The sequence below is a fragment of the Marmota marmota genome, unplaced genomic scaffold, assembly GCF_001458135.2.
Source record: "Marmota marmota marmota unplaced genomic scaffold, marMar, whole genome shotgun sequence".
In the NCBI taxonomy this organism is placed as follows: domain Eukaryota; kingdom Metazoa; phylum Chordata; class Mammalia; order Rodentia; family Sciuridae; genus Marmota; species Marmota marmota.
In genome coordinates, this window is record NW_026000108.1 from 4858966 (window position 1) to 4878624 (window position 19659).

At 57.2% G+C, this 19659-nt stretch overlaps 1 protein-coding gene across 11 annotated transcripts in view; it reads left to right on the forward strand.

Annotated features, from left to right (window-relative positions):
* CUNH4orf50 (chromosome unknown C4orf50 homolog) overlaps nucleotides 1–19659 on the forward strand; it is a 93678-nt gene that overhangs the window by 21000 nt on the left and 53019 nt on the right. For 9 of the 11 annotated variants that reach the window (XR_007340991.1, XR_007340989.1, XR_007340992.1 and 6 more), the window contains 6 exons: nucleotides 1478–1589; nucleotides 2615–2721; nucleotides 3379–5745; nucleotides 11548–11691; nucleotides 13746–13802; nucleotides 15040–15222. Coding sequence is in view for 5 of the 11 variants with exons in the window: in XM_048784148.1 (XP_048640105.1) it covers nucleotides 1478–1589; nucleotides 2615–2721; nucleotides 3379–5745; nucleotides 11548–11691; nucleotides 13746–13802; nucleotides 15040–15222 (2970 nt within the window). In the remaining 6 variants the exon portion in view is untranslated. The remainder of the gene's footprint in view (nucleotides 1–1477; nucleotides 1590–2614; nucleotides 2722–3378; nucleotides 5746–11547; nucleotides 11692–13745; nucleotides 13803–15039; nucleotides 15223–19659) is intronic. The other 2 variants (XR_007340994.1, XR_007340993.1) reach the window with 2 other exon arrangements.

Genomic DNA, 19659 nt, shown 5'->3' on the forward strand with positions numbered 1-19659 from the left:
CCCACCCGTTGGGACACAGGCTGGTGCCCCCGGTCCGGCTCCCGGTACTGGTTTCCACAGTTGGGATCGAGATTCCAGCTGGTTCTGCTGAGAGTCCTTGGGACATGCCACGATGTGGCCAGGGTCAAGGTCCCTGGGTTTTTAGCAGACAAGGGCCTGAGCATCCTGTGACCCAGAAGAATAAGCGTCACAGGCTGGAGCGAGGGAGAGGCCATGAGGAGGATCATGGGGGCTTCAGTTTGGGGAGGGAAGGGAGGGTAGAGGAAGCCTCATTGAGGGTCTGGCTGGAAGTTTAGGAGAGGCTGAGCCCCTTCCCACCGAGTCCCTTATTTACTGCTGTTTCATGTGACATGGGAGACCCATCACAAAGCCAGTTTGCAGAGGAGGGGCAGGATTCAGAGTGGCAGGCCTGCCAGGGCCCCTGGGTCCCACTCGGCCCCAGCCCTGACCTCTGACCCTCAGCCTCTGCTAGAGCACAGGTGGGCTGGCACGGGGTGGGCAGGAGGCCACAAAGGGGCTTCTCGCAGTGCAGGGGAGGAGACCAGTGGGCTGGAGACCCAGTGTCCTTGTCAGTCCCAGGCTCAGAAGCCGGGTGGGGCGGAAAGGCAGGACTGAGCGGGGACAGGGCAGGTTTGCCCAGCAGGCGGCAGGCCGGCCCTGCCAGCAGAGCCGCAAACCAGGGGAGATTGAGGACCCACTCGGCAGGCCAGGAGGCTGCTCTGAGAAGGGCCAGGGTGCAGAGGTCAGGGGACCCACAGGACACAGGTGACCAGGACAGCCGTGACAGCCCTGGGGACCTCCTGCGCTCTCCGTCAGCACAGGGTGGATTCTGTAGGCTTGCAGGGCAGGGGGCGCCCAGCGGGTCTCCCTGGTGGCTGTGAGAAACGAGGAGGGAAGCCGGAGGACAGCGAGAGGACCTTGCAGGGGCCCTCTAAGGCGGGTGTTCCCATCTGGGGACAGGTGAGGAGGGGACAGGGCATTTGATCCCTTCTGTTTCCCCCTGGCTTTGAGCAGCACCTGGCGCCTGTCAGAACCTACCCACTGCGGACTTGACCGTGCACTAGCAGGTCCCGGCTGCCCGCCTTCCTGTGTGTTCTGCCTGCACCTGCCGCGTGTGGGCTGGGGGAGGTCCAGACCAGTGTCCCTGGGTGGTCCTGGGACCTGCTTGGCCTCCTAACTTGACAGTTGAAGAGCAGGATCGTGCAGAACCTCTGGGCCTCCCTCGGTGGGACATGGCCAGAACCGCAGAGGAAGGAGGGCTGGGACACTTGGGTCCCTTCATGGAGCCCAGAGGCATCTTGCCTGGACAGACAGACTCCTCTGAGGACAGATGCCGCCCCTGTTATCTATGGAAAGGAGCCCAGGTGCCAACTGGAGCAGCGGGGCCTGGTGGGCCTGGCACCCGGGTCTGCAGAGCGGAGCAGGGCACCCTCCCGCCAGGGCACCTGCTGTCCCTAAATCCTTTGCCTTCCTCCAGGGTGGCCTGGGCCGCGCTCAGGATGCCTCGCCATGCCAGCCCAGGGAGGGGGCGCTGGGTCCCTGCAGCCAAGGCCGGCTCGACGGTGCCCAGGGACGTCAGGCCTTCGCAGGTTTGTGGGTGCTGCGGTGCATGGAGGGGGGGGGCGCCTGAACAACCCCCAGCACAGGGTCAGCCCCTCGGTGTGCAGATGTAGGGGTGGGTGGCCTCCCCCTCTACTGACAGGAGCTGAGGCTCAGAGAGGCAGTGCCACTTGCTCAGTGTCACACAGCCTGGGAAGGTCAGACCAGAGTCTGCAGTGCCTATGAGGCGTCTTTGACTTTGCCACATCTGGGCAGTCAGATTCACGCCCTCAACCCTGGAAGGGTGGCAGCCAGGGGCCCTGTCACGTCAGCAGGGTGGCTGCAGGGCCTTGTCTTCACACAAGCCCTGTGGTGACCAGGAGTTGCTGCCTGTCCCCATAGGTGGCAGGTCAGGTGTGAGGACTGAGGCTCACACCTGGCTGGGCTGGCAGCTGCTACCTTGGAACCCTGTCCCTAATCTGTCCCTCAAGAGAGCCTTGCGTCGTACGACAGGCCCAGGCGTGACTTCTAGGTTCCCTGCCACTAGGCCGGGTTCACAGTTCAATCAGAGCCTCCCTCAGGGCCAAGTGCAGCTCAGGGGGCGTCGCCTGCTCCCACCACGGTGGGGGGGTGCCACCTCCTTGGCCCAGGACACAGAGCTGCCAAGTGAACCCAGGTCCCAGCTGGCCCATCTGTGTTTGTCCCTCTGTCCTCGTGACGGCCGTGCAGGGCTAGGCAGGCCATAGCTATGGCCCGCTTGACAGACGAGGACGCCAGGGTTGGAGGCTGGGGCTCTGCCCAGGGCGTGAGTGCTGCATCTGTGGCCCTGGGCCGGGGTGTGTGGCCTGGAGCCCGGTTTCCTCTGCTCAGCTGCTGCTGGTCATCTGGCCTCTCTGAGCCTCAGCCTCCTCCCTTGACAGAGGGGGTGGGGATCACCAGGCCACCCCAGGAGCCATCATGTGCTCCAGCCCTGGGGAGGAGCTCTGTCTTCTCCTGGCAGCGGGTGGTGTGGTGGCTGGGGACAAGCAGGGGAAGCTGCTAGGGGTCTTTCCAACCCGGGCCGTGTTGCTCCCAGGCCAGCCCTTGGAGGGACCTGGCACCTGCATCTGCGCTGGAGCTGGGCCAGGCCCCGAGAGCGCGGGCGAGCTGTCAGAGGGCCGCACAGGGTCTGCCCGTGAACAGGTGAGGCCTGAGGCTTGGCGTGTGCCCCGCAGGGTGGCCACCTGCGGCAGCTGAGGGGGTGAGGAAGCTCTGCATGTGGAGGAACGTTCTGGAGACGTTGAGAGGGAGACCTGAGGGGATGGACTGCCTTGTCCTGGGACCTGGCTGGGGAATGGGAGGAAGGGGAGCCCCATGTGGACCTGGGCCCGTGGCCACACAGAGGGACCTCATGGAACCCCGTCCCCCAGCACCTGGGAAAGAGCTGAGGAGGCCTGACTCCCAGGGCCGCCAGCCCCAGTGCCCAGCCAGAGCTCCAGTCTCCTCTGCCACGGCCCGCCCCACCCGGCCCTGGAGGTCAGGACCCACCTGCCCTGAGGCCGTGGCCAGTCACTGCCCATCTCAGTCAGGCCACCTCTGACTCCCTGGCTGGAGTCCCCTATCTGATCCCCCCCTTCCCTGTGGCCTGGGCAACATCATTACCTTAGAGAAGCCTCGGGCTAAGACATTCGTCCCAGGTCCTGGGCAGGAGAGGACTGCTCTCCCTGCGGCGGCCAGCTCGAGGGTCCTGGTGTCCTTCTGGCCATGTGGACAAGAGCCAGAAGCGTGTGTGGCGGGGGAGGTGGCACCGAGACCGTCAGGTGAGGTCGGCTTCACGCTGATGGCTCTTTCCATCCACAGCCTCTGGCGGAGCCCAGCCTGGATGGACAGACTCTCCTCCTGGTGTGTGGTTCTTCCCCAGCGCAGCACATGGACGGGTCACTCATCGCCCTGGACCTGGCCTGGGTTTCAGAGGGCCTTAGAGCCGCCCAAGCCCAGGAGCCCTTTCTCCAGGTGCAGACATCCACGCTTCCGCTCCGGGGGCTGGCTGGGGCCCCTGGGCTCCTGCTGCCACTGCTGTCCCAGGAAGCTCCCCCAGAGGAGCTCCAAGACCTGCTGGACACCAGGTCCACCCCTGCCCCCAGTGCTGCGGCACATCCCAGCTGGTGTTGTCACCAGACAAGGAGTCCCGACGCCTCCCCGCGCCAGGGGTCTCCATGCACTTCAGATCCCCCATGTCCCATGGAAGGGTCCAGCTGCAGAAAAGACACTTGGAACAGGGGAGGAGGGACCCCAGCAGGGGGAGCTGGGCACGGGGAGGTGAGGACCTCGGGCAGGATCGAGGGAGAGCTTGGTGGCAAATGCCAGGCAGGTCAGGAGAGCTGTGAGGACCCGAGTGTGGGGAGTGGGGTCTGCTCTCCAGGGGGCGTGGGGGACCAGAGCGTGACTTTGGAGACACAGGCCACTGCCAGCTGCCCTTGGCTCTGGCAGGAGTGTCCAGCGCCTCCTTTGCAGGGGGAGGACTCCACAGAGGAGCCTGAACCCCTGAGCAGGAGGCAGAAGGTGGGAGGCTGTGGCCGGGGCCTCCTGGGAGGACTGTCACCAGAGGAAGAGGCTCATGGGACTAGCGCTTCACGGCCAGCTGGTGGTCAGCTCCCTGCAGGGAGGAGCAGAGCCCTCGAGAGGCGGGTTCCAGGCAAGCAGGACAGCCAACAGGGGTGTGGAAGTGCTCTGCGTTCCCCAGAGGGAAGCCCTGGGGCTGGGGGACAAGAAGAGGAGGAGGAGAAGGGGCTCCGTGGAGAAGCCTCCAGTCTGGGGAATGGGCCTGTGCCCCGGGAGCTGGACTTCAGGCAGTGCCAGGGCAAGGAGACACTTCCCTCGGTGGCAGGGTGTGGCTTGCCGCAGTCTCCCAGACTGGCTGTTCCAGGTGAAGACACTGGTCCCCCTCGGGCTCTGAGCAAAGGACAGGATAGATATTCTCTCCAAATAGATGCACTTGAGCGGGACGTGGAGGCCTGTTTCCAGCAACTGAACACCCTGAAACTTGGCAGCCGGGGTCACCAGCGGGAGATGGCCCTCGTGGTGGGAGAGAACTGGAGCTTTGCTCAAAGGAGGCAGAGCAGAGGTGAGGAGAGTGGAGAGGCCACCAGCCTCCATCAGACTGTGGCCCGGGACACCAGCAGAGCTGTTGCAGGGACGTCCCCTGATCAGGAGGAAGCCAGCCTGGACCCTGCAGAGCTCCACGGGGACGCTCTCTCCACACTCTGGCACACCCTCGAGAGGGCCAGGGCCACGTTGCATCAGCTTCTTTCCTCACTGAAGAAAGAGAGGAGCCAGGTCTCATGTGACAGGGCTGCACCTCGGGAAGACCTAGGGGGATGCTCTCCTAAAGCTTGCCATCTCGAGGCAGAGGGCCCGCGACGCGCAGCCCGGGTGTGCCGCCTCCAGCAGGCCAACGGGGCGCTGGAGGGAGACCTGGCCCAGCTCAGGAGGGAGCTGGGCCAGTACGCGCAGGCCATTTCCGACCTGGAAGAGTGCAATGCGCAGAGTTACGGCAAGATCTCGGAGCTCGAGGAGGAAAACGACAAACTGAAAAGGGATCTGGGCCAACTCCGGAGGGCCATGTCCCAGAGCGCCAGGGAATCCCGCGGCCCCGGGGAGCACGTCGCCCTGGAAAGCAGGGAGCTCAAGGCACCGATTTCGCAGCTTGGGGTCAGCTATAAAGAGCTGGTAAGGGGTGTGGGGCTGGGGGTGGAAGGCATGGTCCGGGCCTCCCAGGGGGAGAACGAGCGCCTTCTACGCAGGGTCCGAGCCCTGGAGCAGGAAGTGGCCTTGCAGACCAGGGGGGACAGGGCACGCTCGTTGGGAGGCCGTCAGCAACCCCAGGAAAGCACCAAGGGGGCGGTGGACAAGGTGTGCACCATGGACAGAGGGGTGCAGGTGACTCCCCTCTCGGGGCAGCAGGTCACAAGCCCCTGTGGGCCACCCTTGGAGGAGGCAGTGGGCGTTCCTGGAGGGCAGACAGGCCCTGCCTCAGACCTGCAGGATCCCGGATGTGGCACTGGTTCTACTGCTCCATCACTGGTCTGGAGAAATGCTGACATCCCCCGTGTCCTGCGAGGAAGGGGCGGAGCAGGAGGAGGAGCAGCATGTTTGGAGGGAGAGGAGAAAAGGCTATGGTGTTCCCACCAAGGGCACGCTCTGAGGACCTCACGCAGCGGCCCCCAGGTAAGTGGACCTGCTGGCCTCCCTGGTGCTGGCTGGCTCCAGGGCCCCCTGCAGACCCAGGTATTCCTCCAGCATCCCTGGGGGGAGGTGCCATCACCAGCCCCCAACAGGTGACTAAACACCGGCACAGAGAAGTGAAGGGTCTTGCCCAAGGTCACACAGCAGGTGAGGGTGGAGCTGGGACTTGCCCAGGAGGCTGGCTCCAGATCTCCGTGTGTCCTATGGTAAGACTTCAGCCTGCCCTCCATGGGCCCCGAGGAGCTCCCCCACAGGACGCCCAGGAAGGACCCCCCATGCCCCCGTGTGCTGGTCCTGCCTGTGGGACCCTCAGTGCTGAGCCCGTGTCCACTCGGCCTTCTCGCTCAGTCTCTCCTTTCCACTCTCGGGCACCCTTCCTCCTTCTCCCTCCTGCCCCTCCCCTCTCCCCCCACCTACCATTTATCCCGTTTCAGAAAACCAACTTCTGGTTTTACTGATTTTCTTTATGGTTTGCTTGTGTTTTACTTCGCTGGCTTTTTCTTACGTCTTCCTTTTCTTTGTTTAATTTGCTCTTCTTTTTCTTCCTTCTTGTGTAGAAAGCTCAGATCATTGATTTTTCAACTCTTTTTTATTTTTTGTAATCTATGCATTTAAAGACCTAATTTTTTCTAAGCATCCTACTGATTATTTTTTAAATATTTATTTTTCAGGTGTAGTTGGACACATGCCTTTATTTATTTATTTACTTTTATGTGGTGCTGAGGATCGAACCCAGGGCCTCGCGTGTGCTAGGCGAGCCCTCTAACGCTGAGCCACAACCCCAGCCCCCATCCCACTGATTTTGACTCGGTGTCTGTTCAGTTCAAAGTACTGTAGCTTCTAATATCTATTGTGATCTCTTTGACCCAGGGTTTATTCAGAAACATGTGACTTAATTTCCAGGTTTCTGGGGGAGTTATTGGCTTTATTTTTGTTACTGAGTTCTAGTTTTACTTCATGGTTATCAGAAAGCATGTACTATATTACTTTACTTTTTTTGAAACTTATTTAACTTGTTTTATGGACAGGGTATGGTCTATTTTGCTGAATATCCCACATGCCCTCATAAGCAATGAATACCCTGCAACTGGCGAGTACTAGTTAGTGGTACTAACTAGGCTGGGATGACTGCATCTTCTCATCTTCACTAGTGTGTGGTCTGTTCTCTCTGTCACTTACCAAGATGCATTTCAAGATCTCCAAGTCCAAGTGTGTGTTTGTGTATTCCTTCCTTCAGTTATGTTGTTTTTCACCGCCATATTGTGATGTTTAAAATCTATTTGCTATTTTTTCTATTTGTCTTATCTACTCTGTTTCCTTTTATTCTTTCTTTCAGGACTTTGCTTTTGGTGTTAGTCTCTTTTTAAATCATTATTGATTATTCCCTTTCCTCTCAGTAGCTTGTGGTATCATGCATTCTAGTTCATTCTTTTAGCGATCACCCAAGAAATTCCAAATGTATCTGTTGATTACCTAAATATTTCTTAAATTTGTATTTTCGCCACATCTCGGATTATGCAGAACCTTTATTTGGGTCCCACTCCCGTGTGTGGCACACCTGTCCCCTCGCAGCTGTTAGTGGTCACGGATCGGGTTGCCCTCCTGTCTTTCTGGCTGTGCTGTTTCTCACTCTTCCTCGCCCGGGTCTGGTTTCCTTCTGCCTTAAGAGCATGCTGAGGGCTTCCTGGTGATTGACTCTTCATAATTCTTTTTATGAAAGCAATCTTTTTCACCACCCAATTTAAAACACGGGGTTGTAGGCGGCCTGCCTTCTCCCTTCCTTTGTAACCTTAAAAGTCTCGTTCCACTGTCTCCTGCCTCCAGAGTTCCTGTCCAGGGATCTGTTACAGTGACCATTTTCACTCTGAAAGACGTGTGTTGCTTCCTTTCTGGCTACTTTTCACATTTCCTTTTTGTCTGTGGGTTTGTTTTGTGGGCAGCTTGACTGGACGTGTGTGGGTGAGGGGGTATTTGTGTTGATCCTGGGTTTTTCTGAGATTTTTGAAGTTGAATATTTATGTCTTTTATCAGACTTGAAAAATTCTTGCTTGTTATTTCTTCAAATATTTTATTCTGCTTTATTTTTCTCTTTCCTCCTAGATATCTAGGGTTTTGGTCTGAATATCACATCTTTTGAAAACGGTTATTTTTTTCCTCTTTGTGCTTCAGGTTGCATTTCTATTGACTCATCCTCTAGTTTGCCAATCCTATGTTCTACTGTGTCAGGTTTTGTTAATCCACCCAATGAGGTCCTAATTTCAGTGATTGTATTTCACAGGCCTAGAGAATCCATTTTATTCTTTTTTTTTTTAAAGATTCTGGTTGTCTATTGACACGCTCCATGTTTTTATTCATTTTGTTCACGTTTTCATATGAAAAAGTGAGATCATAGTTATTTTTCAGGTCTTTCTTATGTGCTAACTCCAGTATCTAAACCATCTCTTTGCCTGCTTCTATTGGTAGTTTTACTTCTTGGTGAACATTTACCTGCTTCTTTACCTGTCTAGTAATCGAAAGAACTTTTTTGCTTGACTTTGGGGGGTTGTGGAGATTGCTGATGACCATTATCCTCTAGAGAGGGCGAACGGGTTCTGTTCTGGCTGGCCACTGGACGTTTGACAGGTTGTCGACTGATCAGCAGGTCATCTTACTCCCCGGCAGGTCTCTTGCAGCCCCAGGGCTTGCTATGACTCCCAGGGTGTGGCCTTCTAGAGTCTCTAGGTCGGGCCTTTCAGTGGCTTCAGCTCAGTGTGCAGAGCCTTCACTGAAGCTGTTCACCTTGCTTTGGCCAGAGTGCTGCCATCATCTTGGTGGCATGTGACCTCGGAGCTCTCTTGGGCAGCAGGCCTCCCAGCGGCTGTCCCCTGCAAGGTTCTCAGTCTTGAAACCACACAGGCTGTGATTCAGCCGAGGCCCTGAGGGGCATTTCTAGGACAGTGTCTGGGTTTCTTCTCTGTTTGTCCCACAATCCCCAGCTGTCTCAGCATCCCTGAGCTCAGTCCCTTGTCCCCAACCCAGAAATGCTACCACTCTCATCAGGGTGTTCTTTTCCTTAATAAATGTTTGAAAACATTTCAGAGAGAGACCCAGGGAACTTGGAGGGAACTTGCCCTATTGTATTCCTTTTTCTCGAGATCTGTGGTCCTGCTTGGCTACCCTCCAGTGTAGGCGCAGAACTATTTTTATGTGTTCTCCCCGATCCCGTAGTTTTCCGATACCAGCTGTTCTGACCTGGGGCAGACTGGGATCTAAGGAGGCGACTATGGAGCCACAGCTTCCAAGGTTGGGAAGAAACGGTGGGGAGGGGATGCCAGGCAGGGGCCAGGCTCTGCGGCAGTGGGGAGCCAGGCTTGCTGAACAGGAGGGGGCTGGTGCGACTGGGCAACTGTGGACCAGCCGAGGCTGGGAGGAGGCGAAGTTGGAGAAACTGTCCGGAGAAGGATCCCAGGAGGCTGCTAGGCTCCCGCTGACCATTCTGAATACAGTGGGATTTTGAGCAGGAGAAATGCAGGACCGAAGGCATGAAAAGTGACTGCTGCGAGGAGAGGGGACAGTGGGCTATGGGGAAGCAGTGGACAGAAGGAGTCTGGGCTCTGTAGACAAGAGGCGTAGCAGCTGAGAACCTAGGTCAGTAACTAAGTAGAATCCGTGGGACTGGGGTTGGACAGAGGAAGGGGTGAAGAAAGTCCCCCTTTCTGTCACCCTTAGTCTCAAGCCTGGCCATGCCACTCTTGGGCCCAAGACCCTCCTGAGGCTACTATCACACTAGGTGCGAAAGCCAGCCGCTCACGTGAGCAGTGCCCTGGCCCTAGGCTCTAGAAGATTCAGCTCTGCCCACTGCACTCCCGGGGGCCATCGGCCTGGATTCTCTGCATCCCTCACCTGCCCTCTCTGCACCCCAGCTTCCTCCTAGCAACTGCTGCCCACCCTTAGGACTCGTTTTGGGGGGCAACCCTCAGCCTGGGCTAGGGGAAGAGGGTGTTGGAGCTGACTCGTGCTCACCTCTCTCTCTGTGTGTTCACTGCGTCGTCTGGTCTGGGTGGCTTGCAGCCAGTCCCAGTGGGAGCTTTGACACCGTGGGACTGGGGCACAGGCATTGCCCTACCATGGACCTTGGTGCTCAGCCTCCTGCAGGCTTCTGAAGCCTCCAGTTGCCCTTTACCACACGGTGTTAATTGCTTGTGTCTGTATCAGTCTTTCCACCTGCCAGAGTTCCTTGAGGGAAACATGTCACCACTGTCCCCAAGGCAAGTTCAGTGCACAGTCAGAGCATAGCTCACATGTCTGCCTATAGAGCAAGCTGGGTGACCTGCAGCCAGGCCCTGACCCTCATTCTCTTGAGAGGTTGCTGTGCACACTTTCCTAGGACCTGTGGGGACAAAGCCCTTGTCCAAGTCACTGCCAGAGGGGGGAGGCAACAGTGAGACACCAACTTCCCAAAAGGCCAAGTTGTTTTGAAGTCTTGGAGCTGAATTGGATGGAAGCATTCGGAGCACCCATCTGTTCTTGACAGGGCCCAGCCTGTGAATCTCAGGCCCACGCAGCATGAATTTCTGTTAATTAAAAAACAACATCACATTCTGCTCCTGTGGTCCCAGTTCACACGGAGAGGCCCGTCAGCCATGGACCCACAGTGGACTGCCTGCTGGCCCTTCTCCCCTCTCCTCTCTCGTTGCCCAACAGAAGAGCTCGGGATTCCCTTCCACCCGCTCCCACTGGGTCAGGAATGGTGGAAGATGGAGCTTCGTGGGCCTTAAGCCTCCCACGCGACTGCTCTAGGTCCAGGTGGACTGCCCCGGTCCAGGGAAGGCCGTTTCTTGCTGCTGGCTGCTGCTAGCCATGCTGCTCCTTCCTGAGCCACCCTGCTGTACCCTGAGCTTACTGATGCCCCACCCTTCGACCTGGAAGCTCCCCTCCTATGATCCTAGGGAAGACTCCAGAGGCCTGTTCAATGTTAGAATAACCCCAGCGCCCAGCATGGCCACAGAAGGCCACCCGCATCCTGACAACAGCATTTTCAGCAGCATTTGGCCACAGGGGAAGCTCGGGCCTGGAGTTAAGGGAGAAAAGTCAAGGATACGTGTTGCTTATTAGCTTTCATGAAGGAGAATCTGTGGGTGCGTGTGAACACATATAAACCCGAGTCTGAACGTGGGTGTACGTTATTCTAATAATCGGGACTTAGAATCCAGGACCATATGGGGGGTGTCCCTTGTTTAGCCCACTTCCTACAGGGCTGTGTCCTCCCACAGGTCCTTTGCAGCCAGGGGAAAGCGTGGCCCTCATGCTCCGTCCAAGAAGGCCTAAGGCTGCGCTCATGGGAAGTCAGCATTTTCTGTTTTATATAAAGACATGAAGCTTGAACGGATTCAGTGTCTGATGATTTGACTTGGACGTGAAATTCCATCCATGGGACTCTCTTTGAGGACAGCGGCCAGGGACCACTATTAAAGCAGACTGTGGCTCAACAAACTGCACGTGGCATGTTTTTGAGAATAATGTTCTCGGTTGTTGTTCTGGGGTTCCCTGGACCCTCCCGACACTCCTCGGGACCCCAGTGTGAGCCTTGCACTCGCCCGTGGACAGGAGGGACAGTGGAAAGGCATGGAGGAGGCGGGGCCGGTACCCACCATTCAGCTGGCTGGTGGGATTCGGGGTGATCTTTGTTCCCTTATTTTCTAAGTTCTTTTTATTCTTTCTGTGAGGAAAATATAGGTAGACCACATAAAGCGGGGGAATGGGTACCCGAGAACCTAAGTCCATCCAGATCTGTGCCTTCCGTAGCTCCAGGACGCAGAGGCCGAGGCCTCCGAGGAGGACCCCAGGCTGTGTGTCCGGCGGCTCCGTCACCAGATGCAGACCCTGAAGTGCCAGCTCAGAGACCAGGGGTGGGTGCACCGGGAGCGGCAGGAGGAGCTCAAGGGCAAGGTAGGCGGGGCCAACACCTCTTCGTGGGGAGCACTCTGCTCCCAGGGCTTGGTAATGTCTATTAGATATTTAAATATATGTTGGTGTCAGGAAGGAAAAGAAGGGGACTGTCATTCCTCCAACCAGTAGCCTCTGATAAATAAAATTTTTAAATGCACACATATATGGTTTTTACACAGCCTTAAAGTTTACATAAAGAAAGGTCAAGCCCTTGCTCTGCGGGAACGGGGTGGGTGTGTCCTGAAAGGCCTGGAGAGGATTCCTGCGCTGTCCCAGCTACCAGGATCAGGGTGGGGTGGCCACATGCAGCCTCCATGGGGTGAAATTGCATTGACCGAGCACATGCTCATGTGAAACCACAGGAGCCCAAGTAAGGTCAGGGGTGGCATCGACGCAGTCCCTCATTGGACATTACACTGCAGTCTTACAAAATGTTCCTGAGGAGGAAACTAGACAAAACACACAAGGGATCTCTCCATCATGTCCTACAATTGTATGCAATTCTGTGATTATCTCAAATTTTAATTAATATGAATTGATACATAATAATTGTGCACAGTCTTTCACATAGAAAATCCTAAGGAGTCCATAAAACACTAGAACTGAGGAACAATTGGATATGTGATTTGAAAGGCAGTTTTTCCTCATCTACAGCTCATCTTCTCACTTTTTAATTGCAAACGTCCACACACTCATTCCAAAGCAACACACTCATGCCATTTCCTAAACCAAGGTGGGGAGAAGGTCTCATGGAATCCTGCAAATATCATTAAGTGCCTTTTGAATATGAGACAGACTGCTTGAAGCTGAAATTTTGCATATATTCCAAAAGGTATCCCCAAACAGGCTTATCCATGAAGGCTTGTTTATTAAGCAAAGAAATGGAAGCAGAAAAATTCCCATAAACAAAGAAGTGGTTTGTTTCTGCCTCATGGTGGAAGAATACTCATGTTTGAAAGGGATGAGGTTGGTTTGCACGTGTTCCTGTGGAACTCGCACCAGGGTTTTCCATCAAACGACAAACACGATGCAGTGTATTTTGCATAGTGTAATTCTGTAAGCACACACACACGCACATGTACACACACGTTCTGATGCATGTGGGCATGGGAGGCTGAAGGACTATCTTAGGCCAGAAGAGGCTGGGGACCTCTAATGTAGCTATTTGGGTTTTCACTATTGGAAAGCGCTCAGGCGTAGCCACAGCCTCACATCTTATGGGGCAGGATTTCAGATGGGACTCGGCTGGGCACAAGTGGGGGTTACTCGGTGGTCACTCACTGGACGCTGGACTAGGCTGGAGGGTCCAAGGTGGCCCCATGCACATGTGCCTGGCACCTCTGCAGGGTGGCTCAGAGGCAGCACACCCAGACCCTCTGCCCTCTGTTTTGGGCCTGTCTTGTGTCTTACTCTGAAAAGGGTTGAAAGTGGACACTCCAGTCCTCTTGAAGGCCAGGCTGGGTGTCACTTCTGCTGTTATGGGAGCCAAGCACCACGGGCCAGACCAAATTTGAGAGAGGGTCCTGACTCCCCTCTCCAGGAGCCGCTTCAGAGCAACTGTGTCCACCGTTAGCCCCCAGGCATGATGAAGAGAGCTGCCATCTACCGGGTGCCCACTGAGGCCAGGTTGACTCAGTCTTTCTGTCATTCAATCCACAGTGTCCTCGCTGCAGGCCTCACCCTGAGTGGACAGTGACATCCCCCCAGTTGGTGAAAAAACTGAGGCAGAGGGACTGGCAGGGGGTGTCAGTGAGTGGCTGAGTGGTGCCACCAGGCTGGAAGTCTCTGGGCTCTGTGAGGGGCTCGGGACCAGGCGTCCTTCCCCACGGAAGCAGCCTCAGAGCTGGCCACTGAGACGCGGCCTGGCAGAGTGCCTTCTGCAGGGCCACAGCCTCCGTCCCGCTCAGTGGGGATAGAAAAGGCCCCGTTCCTGGCCGAGTCCTCATGCAAGGAAAGGGGGCGAGGAGGCAGGGGTCAAGCCGAGCCCACTGCCTGGGGAGGCCGGGGATGGCCAGCAGCGGGGCCTGATGTGACCAAGAATGCTTCCTTCGCAGCTGGAAGAGCTCCAGAGAAAGCAGCATGAGGCCGACGTGGCTGTGGCCCCGCTGAAGGTGAGGGGACCGTGACGTCAGCGCCACCTGCCTCCTTCAAACCGCCTTTGTATTTCCCATCCCCTGGCACACAGATGCTAGACTGAAGGGGGAAGGAGAGAAAATCCCCCACGTCACTGTTTGGAGCTAGCGTTCCACATATTTCCTCCCACGCCTGAGATCAGCCACCTTCATCAGCCAAGTGACCCACATGCTTGGGTCCTGCCTGGTGGCATGATCCTGAAGGTGCCACGCACTGTGACCTACCCTCCAGGCCTTGGCGGTGGAGAGTGCTCCAGGGCTTCAGTTCAAAGTGCCCTACTGGTGGCTTTGCCGTTCAGTCCTGGCTGGTGCTCAGTGTGTCTGTCTCTCCCTTCCCCCTACCTCTCTCGATGTCCCACAAGAACACTGACTTGCATTTTCCTTGGAGCGTCCCCACCCATCCTGACGTGAGCCTCTGGGACAAATTCCTAAGAATGGCTCTGTGGCCTGCGGGCTTCCGTGTTCTCTGCTGGGGGCCTGGAAGCTGGCTAGGGTGACACCTCCCATCTGGGCCTGGATCTGGAAGGGTGGGAGGGTCTGTTCTTCCCTCTGGTCTCTGGGCGGGTGGACAGGGAGGAGCCTGGGCGTCAGCAGAACATGGTGACACCAGGAACCCCACAGCCCTCTGCCCTTTGGGCCTCTGTTTCCTCAACTGTTCAATCAGAAGTGCAGGCCGCACAGTCCCTAAGTCACGTCCCTCCCAGAGTCCCCATCCCATCTGAGCTTCACCTGTGCATCTGTGAAACAGAAACCTCAGTGATTCCTGCTGAGAACTCGTGGAAAGTCAACTGTCAAGCTCAAAAACACAGGGCTGCCACCCCGCCTCTGGGTTTATCATTTGTCACATGCCACTGGTTTAAACGAGGACCCTGGTCCCTTGTGCTTAACAAATGAGCACCCTGTGGAGGCTGTGTCTGCAGGTCTCCTGGTGCCCTGGACAGCCCCGTGGCACAGAGGGGCACATCCAGGTGTGGAAGGGAGCCTGGCCTCAGCGATAGGGCCCAGGTCCATGCTCTCCACCCTGGACACATAGGAGGGCAGCAGGGAGCCCTGGGGCCGGGCTGCTGGGTGGAGGAAGCATCTGGGGGGGGGTGGGCTGCTGCCCTGGGGCTTGAGGCAGAGCTGGGTGTGGGAAGCAGGGAGCCGCCCGCCCAGGTCCCCCAGCCCTGCCGTGCAGCCCTGCGGGAGCTCTGCACCCACATTCCTCTTCTGTCAGGCCAAGCTGGCTTCCCTGGTCCACAAGTGCCTACGGAGGAACCACCTCATCACCCGGCTACTGCAGGAGCTGGGCAGACACGGGCCCGTCGACCTCCTGCTCTCTGAGATGGCCCAGAACATGGTCCATGACGTGGCACTGTCCGAGTATGCTGCTGCCTTCCTGAGCCCTGGACTCCCAGAGGTACATTCCCACAGACAGCCCCGTCCAGCCCTGCCAGCCCCGTCCAGGCCTGCCCAGCCCCGTCCAGCCCTGCCAGTCCATCCAGCCCTGCCCAACCCCATCCAGCCCTGCCAGCCCATCCAGCCCATCCAGCCCTGCCAATCTGATCAGCCCTGCCAGCCCCGTCCAGCCCTGCCAGCCCCATCCTCTGCCTCCCTCCAACTCCACCTGGCTGTTCCCCTGGGCCAGTGCCTGGGCTCCGGGATGGTGGGCAGGTGCACCTGGCAATCCTTTACCCTGAAAGTGTCCATGGCACAGTGCATGGGATGGACCCAAAGAGGGATCATAGCTCAGTCCCAATCATGATGTCATGCCACCCATGTGACTGCTATACACCATGACTCTGGGCCTTGGCCCTGCCACCTCCTGCAGGAGACATGGTCCATCAGCAGCCTCCATCTGTCCTTCAAGGACATCCCGTGTGTCCTTGCCCAGGCAGTGGCCCTGAATCTTCAGGACTACAATTAGCCACACCCCCTCTATGTCCTCCTTGCATGTGACTTGTGTGACGTGGCACATGTAGGGGATTGTCCCCATGTTGCCTGAGGAGTTCCTTGGCACCTCTTGGCTGGGACAGAGACACTCTGTAGCACTCTGTCTCTTTAGTGCCTGGCACCGAGAAGCTGCTCGGGGTTTTTGTTGAGTGATGAGCTAGTGAGACAGATGATGAGGGTCTCCTGTCCTGAGGGTCAACAGAAGAGGAGACTGAGGCCGTCAGTTCAGGAGTCTCACCACAGGCCACGGGGTGAGGGGCACCAGTTCTCACTGGTCCAGGTCCAGAGGAGGCCCTTTCTGGGCTCTGCCTGGCGCTGAACAGCAGCATCTTGGGTGCCCATGGGTGCTCAGCCAGGTCTTCCCACGCACACACATGCAGCCCCGTTCCTGGGGACAAGCCAGCTATGCCCCCACCAGTCTAGTTCTGCTCCTGATGGTGCGAGGACAAAGCACAGCTCTTGCAGTCCACAGTGGGAGGTGCCCCCTGGCTGCTCTTGCTCCAGCCCTGGCTGCAGGGCTTCCTGGCTACACCACCCATGCAGAGGCTCCTCCTGGTGCCCCTGGCTCTGCCCCAGCAGGACAGTCTTCTCCATCCCTTCCTTACCAACCCCCCCCCTCCGACTCCGAGAGTCCTAGATGCCCCCCAGGCCAAACCACTGCGCGGCCCAGGAGATGGAGAGCTGGGGCCCACCAGGCCTGCCTAGGGCCTCGGTGACGTGGTGCAGAGCCAGAGCTTGAATGCAGAGCCCCAGACTCCAGGTCTAGTGCTCTTCTCTGCCCCAAAGTTCATGCTCTTCGGAGCTGGCATAGGGATGAGGAAAGAGGGTAGAATCGTGAAGTGCCTGACATAGTCCCTGGCACTCAGTAGGGCCTAATAACTGTGTCGAGTGAGGCAGGACTGAAGCAAAGTTCCAGGAAGTGTGGAATGCAGTGTGGGGGGCTGCTGACTGTCTGCAGAGCAGGCGTGTGGCAGCCAGGGCCCCACTTCCCCTTAGTCTGCAGGCCCAGCAACGACATCCAAAATGTTCACTGGGATTGGCCAGGCTGACTGACGAGGACTGAGCCCAGACACTGAGGCATAAGTCAGAGCATTAACTAATTAGTTAATTATCTAGGAAAAAGAACTTTAGCAGAAGTTCAAGTATTTTCTGAATCATTGTAGTTATTTGTGACATGGGCTGGGATTTGTTGCAGGCTGAAGTATCTTGCAGGCGAGGTGCAGGCGATGGATAAATATGTCAGCACATTTTTTTCCTCTAGTTATCCAGAAAGTCAAATTCATAATCAGTGTGTTCATTTGTTAGTTGGTAACTGTTTACAGGCAGAAGGTCACTTGGGAGCCTGGAATGAGAACACGGAGCATTGCTGCTGTCACTGGCCTGACGCCTCCATTTCCTGTGAGGATGTTGTCCTGGGCTGGACGGGCCTCCCCTCAGCCAGGATCCAGTCCTTTGAGAGGTCACTGTCAATTTCCACAATGCCAGCTGCGCTGGCCTCTGCATTCCTGTCCAGTCTTGACTGAGCCCAGCCTCGCTCCCTCTGTTGAGGTGGCTTTTGTCCTTCCTGATCCATCTGGCACTATTCAGAGGACACCCCCAAGTGCATGGTCTGCAAACCCAAAACCTGGCTCTGCGGTTTCACGCCACGCACTTACTGAGCACCTACTGGCCTGAGCTAGGCCTGGTGCAGGTCCTGGGGAGAAGAGGAGACCAGACAGGCCAACACCTGCACATGGACCAGGGAGGGGTGACGGCGCCTCATGGTGAGCATTGGGAAAGAAACATGCCCGGGTTCAGTCGGGTGCCAGCTCACACAGGGTGTTCTCTGAGCCTTCACTTTCTCATCTGTAAAATGGGGATAGTTCAGCTGCTTGAAAGAAAGGTGCTGAAGCCTTGTGGGGGTCAGAACCTGGTCCTTGTATGGGCAGATGCCAGGGCCTGGGGTTCCCGAACCTCTTAGCTCTGCCACTGTCTAGCTCTGTGACCCTGGCAGAGGACACTTACAGATCATGCTGGCCACACCAGGACATCACTGTTATTCCTCTCAAAAGGCTCAAGGGGGTGCCAGCCTTGCTCAAAGACACACACCTCTAAGTCGCCATCGACCTCAGCCTCCGTATATGCAGAGAAGGAGCTGGGCTTGAACATGGCCGTGGGAATCTGCAGGGCGCTGCAAGGACTGCCCCAGGGCAGGCTGGGTGATCGTTGCTGGGCAGGGCTGGGGGAAACGGGGCAGCAGGTCTGGGTCTGGCACCTACCAAGCCCTCGGGGGGGGGCAGTCCCTCTTGGGGCTGGAAGGCCAGGCTTCAGTGTGCAGAATCTGTCCAGGTATAGGCAGGAAGAAGGAGGAGGAGGAGGAGGAGGAGGAGGAGGAGGAGGAAGAAGAGGAGGAGGAGGAGGAGGAGGAGAAGAAAATCCCCAGAGGATGCCTATGGTGGAGGCCGGACACAAGGAGACTGCCCAGGAGGGAGGTCATAGAAGAGGGAGAACATGGCCCTGACCACCCTGCAGGCGCATCTGCACTTAGTTCTTCACTGAGGGGAAGCTGCTGGAGGAGTTGGGTGGGTGGGAGTGGTTTGGGGAAGACCACGCAGGGGTGTGGCTGGCCACTGCCCTCAGAGGAGCAGGCCCTGCAGGGTGCAGTGCCAGTGGTCCAGGCCGGGAAGACCCAAGGCCAGGCAGTCGAGCAGAGCCCCGGGGGGAGCCTGAGCCCCTTGCTGCGGCTGGCAGTTGCCCAGAAAGTGGGTGCAGAGCACCTCCTTGTTTTCTGGGCAAGAACTGTCCTTAGAGAGGACACAGATGGAATTCCTGATGGAGGCCTTGGCTCTGGCTGAGAGCCCAGGAGGGCTGCCTGCAGCTGGGGAGTCACTGGTAGACTCAGGGTGGGATGTGCCAGAGCACAGAGGGGTGTCTCCTGGCGCCCAAGGCTGGGGCTGGAGGGCGTGTGGGCCTCTGAGGTAGGTCTTCCATGGGCATCCCTGGAGGTGCTGAGCCCTGGGGTGCCCAGAGTGCTGGGTGGCTCACCTTTTCTGGCCCCTGCCCTTGGGAGGGAGGTTTACAATGACCTGTCAAGGCCACATGACAGGGTGGTGGGCTATTGGAGCTCTGTCCTTACAAGATGTGTGACCTGGATCATGGCCACCTGGCCGGGCCAGCAGGCACCTCCCCTGCTGCACTTTCTCTCTCCCTTTTCTCCTCTCTCCCTGGTCTGGGTGGGGGTGGAATCTGAGCCTCAATTGGTCCAGCACCCACACCCCTCCTTCCAGCACCTGACCACTGTTGCCCACCTGTGCTGCCATCTGCTGACAGCTGTCCCCCCACGTCTCTGGTCAGCAGCATCCCAGGTTGCTGCGTCGCCTGAGTCTCCTTCTCCAGCTCTGGCTATCTGGGGTCAATTCCATGAGGTCCCCTCTGAGCCCTCACCTGAAAATACCAGGGTCTTGCCACCTCCTTGGTTTCAGGTGGAGATGGAACAAGGGGACTGTAGGTTTCCTCTGTTCTTGCACCCCTGAAACCACTCTGGGCATGAATGCCACCCTCCTTCACGTTCACCTTGAGTGGGCAGCTCTTGGGCAGCTCCCGGGCCTCTTTCCTGTCCTCCCCTCCTCTCTGTACCCCGGCCCCAGGGGAATCTGTTTTTCTAGCTTTCACTTAGACTCAAGTTGTGGACATTCACATGCCAAATGTGACACCCTTTTTTGTTTGTACTTGGTTATATTGTCCCCTCCTGGTGACCTGGGAGGCAGGAGCCTGGATGCCACAGGAGGTAGGAGGAGCGCAGGGCTCGCCTAGGAGTGGGCCCTGGCTAGCGTGGCAGCTCATCCCTGCTCCCACCTGGGTGACCTTGTCCCAGCTCTGGCTTGGGGCTTGCATGACAGAGGGTCCAGTAGAGGAGCTGACAAGC